The sequence below is a fragment of the Octopus bimaculoides genome, chromosome 11, assembly GCF_001194135.2.
Source record: "Octopus bimaculoides isolate UCB-OBI-ISO-001 chromosome 11, ASM119413v2, whole genome shotgun sequence".
Taxonomy (NCBI): domain Eukaryota; kingdom Metazoa; phylum Mollusca; class Cephalopoda; order Octopoda; family Octopodidae; genus Octopus; species Octopus bimaculoides.
Window position 1 is genome coordinate 77,736,499 of NC_068991.1, and position 9,940 is coordinate 77,746,438.

The 9,940-nt window shown below is 36.6% G+C and overlaps 1 protein-coding gene across 7 annotated transcripts in view; it reads left to right on the plus strand.

Moving 5' to 3' along the window:
- Positions 1–9,940, plus strand: part of LOC106868589 (uncharacterized) — a 137,656-nt gene that overhangs the window by 29,444 nt on the left and 98,272 nt on the right. For 2 of the 7 annotated variants that reach the window (XM_052971951.1, XM_052971948.1), the window contains exon 4: positions 5,728–5,807. The exons of 4 other annotated variants lie outside the window; for them this stretch is intronic. Coding sequence is in view for 2 of the 3 variants with exons in the window: in XM_052971948.1 (XP_052827908.1) it covers positions 5,805–5,807 (3 nt within the window). In the remaining variant the exon portion in view is untranslated. Of the gene's footprint in view, positions 1–4,294; positions 4,348–5,727; positions 5,808–9,940 lie in introns of those variants that run through there. One more of the 7 variants, XM_052971949.1, reaches the window with a different exon arrangement.

Consider the following 9,940-nt stretch of genomic DNA (forward strand, 5'->3'; position numbering starts at 1 on the left):
GCCGCCCGACGACTACAATACCCATAAAGCAACTAACACTAACAACTGAAAGATATTGCATATATATATTCGTATCTACAATGCATTCATGGCTGCCGGTTCAATTAGTAAATTGCTTGAGCATTAAGAGTGGAGGCTTTCAATGCTGCAACGCACTTTAGAATATACAGAGGCATCTATAGAATTCTAACCAACACTATATATATATATATACACACACATATACATACATACATATGTATATATATATATATATATATATATATAGTATGTATGTATGTATTTGTATATATATACACACACACACACAAACACACACACGTACACACGCACACACGCATATTAAGATAAGGGAAGTAGGAAAAAGAGAGAGATTTTTGCATATTATGTATAGTCATTATTTACATATCTTGTTCATATTTAATGTGTATGCATAGACACATACACGCATGTGTATGTGCATGTGTGTGAGTGTGTGTGTGTGTGTGTGTACTTTTGTGTGTGTGTGTGTGCATACACATGTTCTGACAGAGAAAGCAAGTCCTAGTGCACCCAGAATAACATTAAATATATAGAGATAGAGATAGAGAGAGAGGAAGAAAGATAATGAGGATAGAAGAACACAATGGAAAAAAAATCTATGTGGTATGCAGACAATGTAATTATTGAGGGCAGAAAACCTGCCTCATTGTGTCAGGGAAGCTGACTAAGCAACATAATTTTCAGTGCAATAAGGACAGACGGTACTTTTTCACCGAAATAGCATCTAAAATCCTCTATGATGTAATTATAAAGGACACTAAGGCTTCATATAGATATTGTTGATTAATTACCTCTTTTTATATTTAGACGAACTAAATTACATGTTTTATATTTAGCAATTCTAATAAATTGTTGTTGCTGTTGTTGTTCAGCCGCTGGTCATTCCTGGTGGAACAGAACTACAATCAAATTGTTTCCAGCCATGACCACCTCATACCGTTTCAGAATTTAGACTAAATCTAATGTCTTATATTTATATCTGAAGGTATGAGCATGGCCATGTGGTATATTTCTGGGTTCCTAATCACATGATTCTGAATGCAGTTCCAGTGCATGGCACTTTGGACATGTGTCTTTCACTATTGCTCCTGGTTGGCCAAGGTCTGGTGAATGGACTTGGCACATGGAAACTGAAAGAAGTCCACCTACCTATGTATGTATGTATGTACATATGTATGTGTGTGTGTGTGTGTGTATGATGCTACATGACTCAGTGGTTAGAGCATTGGGCTTACAGTTGTGAGATTGTGAGTTCAATCCCCAGACCAGGCTATGTGTTCTGTTCTTGAGCAAGACACTTAATTTCATGTTGCTCCAGTTGTTTCAGCTGTAGAAATGAGTTGTGACTCTCAACACATGGCTATGATGTTCCCCCACTACTTAAGTTCCATGTTAGGAGGTGGTTTAGCTAAGATCTTATTGGAACTTTTATTCTAACAATCATTAAGTTTGTTCACAAAATATATACAGCTATTATATGGTTTGTTTTTGGTCTTTGTTTTTGTATTTCTTTTGTTGAGAAAGAAAGCCTTGTTTGGGGGTGAATCAAGAAGTAGCTAAGTATTTTGAAATGTAAGATGAATCCTTTGTGCCCCTGTGCAGACATTGTTCATTTGTGGGAGGGAGCGAGCTAATGGCCAGGACCAATATTTGATCACTGCAAACAGAGCATTCGCATAGCTGTTCAGCAAGAAACTACAGAACCCTAATTGGTCATCGAATTTCACAGTGACTTCTCAAACACCCTGTACAAATAAATTAGTAGATTCAATGTAGGAGAATCGAGAACCGACTTTAATGCAGTAAATATCATTTCTTGCAAACAGCAGCGTAATTAGGGATTTCAACATCTGGGCTTGGGGCAAAGACAACTTTGGTATCGCTACCTTAATTAACAGGCATGATAAGAAAGGAAATTTTGATCCAGGAGTGAGAGGATGACTGTCTTCCCAACTGTCACTTCCTATGCCTCTGCCAGGGAAAACAAATTTATGACACAGAAAATGTATTACGTAAGCCAACTGCACTGTGTTAATAAAATGGTTAAACGAATTACCAAGTAACTCAAAAAAAACGAACACAGTCTGCTTTAGATGTAATAATGAACCAATGTTAATAATATATTATGAAGAAACATAAAAATTAAAGACAAAATTTTGTCATTAAATATAAGCTGGAGGCTGCTGAACAAATTTCAGACGAATAAAGTAATTTACAAATTTGTAAGCAAACATGAAAGTTGCAAATTTCTTGACAGTGGAATGTTAGAGAAACTGTTGCTTTGGAGGTATAAGTACAACCCATTTTCATTGGTTGACCATGCATATAAACCAAGGGTCACGACGATGCATAACATTATATAACACAGAAAACAATAACTAGCAAGAAAAACAACAGTTGACAGCACAAACAACAAACAGAAGACTAACAATGGAATCTAATATTTTATTTAAAGAAAATTAGAATGTTTGTTCTGCAATCTAAATTTTTTTATCAATTAATTATGAAATTGCTTGAGAATATGATTTTAACGAGTTTTTAAAATTTATTTATCACCTGATGAGATACATCTGCACCACTGGATGCTCCTGAACCAGTTGTTGAGTGTCCCACCCCTGAGAGATCAAGGCTAGATGTGTCGAAACAACTGTCGTGATTAATAATGAATTCTCGTATATTCCATCTTCTGTCTTTCATTTGTTATTTACCTAACGATCACTCTCAAAGTAACCGTGCTTTACCAGTAAGCTACCAGGTGTAAACCATTCATTTTATATATTTATATATATATATATATATATATATATATATATATATATACACACACACACACACACACATACACGTGAATTCAGTTTCATTGTGACCAAAACACTTTCAGACAATTACCAAGAAGAGCAAGAACTGTGTTCTCTACGTAATTTGGTTTTGTGATGCCAAAGCTGCTATTTGACCAACATTACGGTAAACATTATTTTTTTCTTAAGCTCCCTCTCTACTAATTAACACCAACTGGTATGTGTGATACTGGTCACATAATTATCATTTTATTCGTTGGACTTGGTTGTTATACGATAATCACACACTAGATTACGAAAAATGAGAGGAGAAAACTCTATAAATGTCAATGGATCTAAGGAATTTACTGCTCTAATTAATACATAAGAATTAATTAAGATATATTAATAATCCTGTATCAAAAATTAAAACTTGTGCACAGTTTTATGACAAGTTTGTGAGGAACCCATTGACCCAACGGATCTATAAGCGGGCTTAGCCTTACACATGCACACATCATCATTGCCGTCATCATCATTGTCGTTACCACCATCATCACCACCACTAGTATCATTACCACCACCACTGTCATCTTCATCATCACCACCACCATCGTGATCATTATCACTACCACCACCACCACCACCAGTGGCAAGAAATCTTGAAATAATGAGATACATACATAAATATATACATACATAAATATATACATACATATATATGGTGTTAGGAAGGGCATCCAGTCATAGAAAGCAAGCCAAGTAAAACTGGAACCTGGTGCAGCTCTCTGGTTTACCAGTTCCAGTCAAACAGTCTAACCCATACCAGCATGGAGAGTGGACGTTAAATGATGACGATGGTGGTGGTGGTGGTGGTGGTGATGATGATGATGATGATGATATATATGTATATATAAACATACATATATATACGTTATTTTATGCACAACACAGCATAATCAAGAAGAAATGAAATAAATTGAAACATTACAAAGCCTCAAGCTATGAGAAGTACAAATATGCAAATTAGGCTATCCACTACAGTACTAGCCTAATGTATGATTGCTTTATATAACTCATTATAATTTCCATGCTATTGGTTCAAGAAGGAAACCAACTATGTCTTCCTAAAGGATTGGTTAACAAAGAATGGAACATTTCTCCAGGAAATTCCTTCTCTATTTTTCCTAGGAATTTTCAACCTTTTTGTTACAATATTTCTATTGAAATACATGACATTGACTCAAACAATTTTGAAAATAATGAAGCATTTAGTGAAATAAAATGTTTTTATTTAACCAGTATTTGAAACATAGATTAACATGAAATTTTTGATGGAAGGTTTTAATATAGGTTTTTTAAAAATGAAAATTGGCTCCATAGAAGCAAAGAAAGATTATTTATATTTACTTAATGAGTTTTGCAATTTCAGAAGCAGTATGAGATGGAAAAACTTGGCGCAATGTAATATTTGTCACAACTCTGTAAAACTAGTGTCGTCCTTCAAATGTATCCGATGTGTGCTATGGTAAGAAAATTCTTTTCAAGTCAGATGGTGGAAAAAATAATCTTACGGATTATACTAAGCAAATGGAATGATCTAATAAAAAAAAATTTTTTAAATAGCAACTGGAACTTTTCAGAAATTTTACCTCCACTCATGGAATCTTCATATATGCTGTGCAGAATCTCTGCTGTCTTGGAACTGCATGATATCCGAGTAAAGAAACAGCTATCATGGAATGTTAGACATGTTAGACATAGGCGCAGGAGTGGCTGTGTGGTAAGTAGCTTGCTTACCAGCCACATGGTTCCGGGTTCAGTCCCACTGCGTGGCACTTTGGGCAAGTGTCTTCTACTATAGCCTCAGGCCGACCAAAGCCTTGTGAGTGGATTTGGTAGACGGAAACTGAAAGAAGCCCGTTGTATATATGTATATATATATATGTGTCTGTGTTTGTCCCCCCAGCATTGCTGGACAACCGATGCTGGTGTGCTTACATCCGCGTAACTTAGTGGTATGGTAAAAGGGACCGATAGAATATGTACTAGGCTTACAAAGAATAAGTCTTGGGGTCGATTTGCTCGACTAAAGGCGGTGCTCCAGCATGGCCACAGTCAAATGACTGAAACAAGTAAAAGAGAGAGTAGAGTATGTTGACTCAAAATATTGCATAATTCCTGCTTTCTGTTTCTCACAACACTTTTGGAAATCATGAAACCATGTGCTTCAACAAAGAGACATCAATAAAAATAAGAACCAGACTTGTAAAACAGAACTGGAATTGATGTTATTAAGTAAAACCCTTTAAAAGAGTAACCCCAAGATGGCCATAGTCTAACGACAAAAGCAAATAAAGGAATGGAGGAGTGTGTGTGTGGGTGTGTGTGGGTGTGTGTGGGTGTGCGCGCGCGCGTGTATGTATGTTATGTAAGTACACAAATGTATGTATGTTATACACAGATACACTTCCACAAATATGATCTATAAATATATTTTCTTTAGAGTATATAAATGATAGTAGATGAATATGTGTGTGTGTGTGTGTGTGTGTATGTGTGTGTGTGTGTGTGCGTGTGAAGTCTATTCTATTTTTAAATGATTTAATCATTAATGAGACGATAAATGGCGTGCCTTTTGTTCAACAGAAATAGAATGACAGAAATTGTAGAGAGAGAGAAAACTTGGAGAGAAATTAAAAATAAAACAAACAACAAAACAAAAAGAACTTAAACCATAAACAACAGGAAGAAGTTAATAACAGCTAAATGCATCTGTGCAAGGGTGTGTGTGTGTGTGTGTTTCTCTGCATAATTACATATACGTATGTAATATCATCATCATCATCATCATCATCAGCGTCGTCTTCATCATTGTTTTAACATCTACTTTTCCATGCTCGCACAGATCAAACAAGATCCATTGAAGCAGAATTTCCCTGGCCAGAAGCTCTTCCTGTTTCCAGTACTCACCAGTTTCCAAGGATGGTAATTTTCCCCTAGTTCGGAAATGTTTCCTTGGAAGACCACAAGCATAAGCATCACCACTTCTACGAAGAGGGAGGCTGGTTTCCAATTAACGAGACACAGACATGCGCACACGCACACGCACACATTATGACAAATCATCATGATCATCCTTTAACGTCTCCTTTCCATGCTGGCATGGGTTGGACAGTTTGACCAGAGCTATCAGGCAGGAGATCTGCACCAGAGTCTTATTTCGCTTCTACATTTGGATGCCTTTTCTAATGCCAACAACTTTACAGTGTGTTCTTGGTGCTTTTAATGTGGCACCTGCTTGGATGTGTGTGTGTGTCTTAGTGTTCGTGTCTGTGTTTGTCCCCCTCCACTGCTTGACAACCGGTGTCGGTGTGTTTATGTCTCTGTAACTTAGTGATTTGGCAAAAGAGTAAGCAGAATGCTTTAAAAAATACTTAATGTGGTTGATTTGTTCAACTAAAATTCTTCAAAGTGATGCCCCTGCATGGCCGCAGTCGAATGAGTGAAACAAGTAAAAAATAAAAGGTAAAAGAGATATATATATATATATATATATATATATATATAAACGTATGTGTATTTTTTCAATGTTTACAAATAACACAGAAAATATAAATAAATAGTTACCAGGCTAGCAAAAATTCACACAAGTACCAAGGATGTAACACCCTACTAATAAAGTACTTATATAGTGAAATGTTTTTGTATAACATCGATAAATAAATAAATGGAGTTAAACGCAGGTGTTATTCAAATCTTTATACTTCCAACATATGTTTCGAAGAAACCATTAGTATTATTCCAGAAGGAATAAAATGATGTAAGACAATGCAATCTTGGTCTGCAAGAGTCTTGTGCTGATGCCATGTAGAAACCAATGATGCCGATGCCACATTAAAAACACTCAGCACACTCTGTATAAATGGTTGGCATTAGGAAGGGCATCCAATCAAAGAAACCAACCTAAACAAGACTGGAACCTAGTACAGCTCTCCAACTGCCAGTTCTAGTCAAACTGTCCAACCCAGGCCAGCATGGAAAACGGACATTAAAGAAGGATGACAACGACGACGATGATGATGATGATGATGATGACGATGATGCACATGAGGTGCATTCCAGAAGTTTTGAGACTTTTCAAGAGTGACAGTTGTAACTGCTCTAGATTGTTGTAATTTTAGTAGAGTAATACACTACATCTAATAAGTTGACCTGCCAACATTTTTTTTGATTCCAGGTTGAAGGGGACAGCTTGAACAGCAGTTTGAGCAGCCCCTACTAAATGCTCCTGGTCACAGATGACCAGTTTGCAGGAACTGAAGACAGTTTGGTGTTAAACTGGGCAAAAATGCTCGACTGCTTCTGGATTAACTTGTAGGAGCTGAACATCTGTCTCTTTGCTAGTACAAGGGGCCAGACAAAGCAATTTCAATGGGAAGCTTATGGTGATCCCCTTTTTCGACAGCAAGGACATTGTCTCCATCAACTGAGTTCTCTCTGGCCAGACAGTCAACAAAGAGTACTCTGAGGGAGTTCAAGAAGAGATTTTGTTGCAAAAAGCCTGAGTTCTTCCAGTTGGATCAGTGACACCTGCACCCAGACAATGCTCCAGTCCACAATTCCATTCTGGTAACAACTGCTCAACAAAGACGGGCATTAAAACTGTTCTTCACCCTCCTTAAGGCCCAGACCTTGCTCCCTGTGACTTTTGGTTCTCTGCCAAACTAAAGGAGAAGATGAGGGTTGCTGGACATCTTCACTTTGGAAGACTTCCATGGGGCCTTCATGAAGTAACTGAAGCACAACAGCAAATGCAATGAAGTCAGTGGGTCCTGTTTTGGAGGAGATTAGAGTTTTGTGCTTTTGTACTTCACCCGAAAATCTCAAACTTTCTGGAATGCACCATCTGTGTGTGTATGTAAACACATATATAAGACAAGCTTCTTTCAGTTTCCGTCTCCCAAACCCACTTACATGGGACTTTGGTTCAACTGGGCCTCAAGTGCCATGCAATGGGACTGGCCCAATGGGAAGTAATCCTCTTAACCACAGAGCCACACTTTATCAAAAAGTGAAGGTAATTTCTTGGAAAACAAAACATTTATGGAATGAGTGCTTTTGCAGGGAAATGAAACGAATATTGCTGAGCAGAGTAATGGTTAGATGATGTAGAGCTTCTAATGTGATGCTTCCAGTATTGAAGTGGTGCGACAAAAATTCCATACATAATTAATGAGAGCAATGAATGGTTATTAACTATGCAGAAACATCAAGTGTTAGCAGAAGAGACTTTGGTTGATTAATAGTAAATAGACAAACCGCAATGACTTCTCTGCCAAATGATGGCCTTTTCCATTGCGTTCAACTGTATTCTGGTTGAGAAGATTTCAAGTTCATGGAAGAGACACAGCACAAAGAGGGCACCAAGAGGGAGAGAGATGTTGGAAAAGAATTTGGCGAAAGAAAACCATTGATATTTATAATAAACAAAAATATTTTTTAGTTTTAGTTTTTAACCAGCAGAAGTTATAAAGTGACTTACAGGCTGAGTTTTTCAAACATGGCACTTATCAAATGGGTTTTAAATTAAGGGGGCTTCTTATTATAGTGACTATTACCAAACTGGTGACAAAAATATTAATAATTAGAAATTGTTCTTTATTTATATAATTTACAAACCTGTTTCAAATTTTGGCACAATGCCAGAAATTCTATGGGTAGGGGCTAGTTTCATTATGCTGACTCTAGTATTTGAATGGTACTTTATTTTGACCCTGAAAGGATAAAATGCAAAGTTGCCTTCAACAGGATTTGAACTCAGCATGTAATGAACTGAAAGAAATGTCACTAAGCATTTTGTCCACTGTGCTAATGGTTCTGCAAGCTCACTATCTTTAATGGCTTCAGATTTTGTCCCAAGGCCAGAAATTTTGAATCGAGAGAGAATTGGTTGACATCATTGATGCCGGAACTTGACTGGTACTTTACCTTACTGACCCCAAAAGGATGAAAAGTAAAATTTGACCACAGCAGAATTCGAGCTCAGAACAGAAGGAATATCACTAGACACTGTGTCCAGCACTCTGACAATTCAACCAGCTCACCACTTTTAAGATGCAATTTACAAAATTAATAATTGAAAATTTCTAATTATTTCCAAATTACCAATTCATTAGAGTTTATAATTTAAGAAATCAAAATGTGTGACCCATCCACATTCTGAGCACAAATGTGCAAAAATTGATTTTTCTCTTTTGTCGATTTGTTTCACGTTTTTATTTTTCCTGATTAAGACTGTCTGTTAATATTTCTTCAGAATAAAAAATGTCAAATGGTCCTCATAAACTTTTAATTCTTGTCAGAATTTTTCATTTTTACAAACATAACTCTTTGAGGGCGTTTTTGTTTCCTCTTTTTGTTCCCTTCAAATATTTATTGGTCAATATATATAGGTGCAGGCATCAGTGTGTGGTAAAGAGGTTTGCATTGCAATCGTAAGGGTCTGAGCTGAGTCCCACTGCAAACCAATGTCTTGTGATTGGATTTGGTAGATGGAAACTGAAAGAAGCCTCTTCACTGACAAAATTCCGTGCTGCATGGAATTTTGTCAGTGAAGAGGTCACAGTCTTAAAGCGACAAAAATATTTTGGTAAATTAAACTTAAATGTTGAAGTGAATCTAACAGTTTTTATGTGTTTTTAAATGGCTTATAAACACCTTCCACGCTGTAATTGTTTTCATTCCAGCACACGATCTCAGACCAGGTCACTTGGTATGCAAGTACACCTCTGTAATATATATATTTGAGGTTGATCTCACCTTCTGTCTCTGTAAAGGTGATGAAAACAAGTACCAGTCATGTATTGGAGTCAAATTTCCTATATTCCTTTCTCACAAACTTGTTCCTGTTTGGGAACTCATTGTGAATATGATGATGTTAATGATGACAACAGCTATGATAGTAATAATGCTGATGCTAATGACAGCTTTGATGACGATGGTGATGATGATGATGATGGTGATGACCATTATATAAAGTTTTAAGTTGTTTATATTCCAAAGCATTTCAGCCTTGACTCCCCGCCCATTTCGTATTAGTGTCTCTAGGACTACATTAT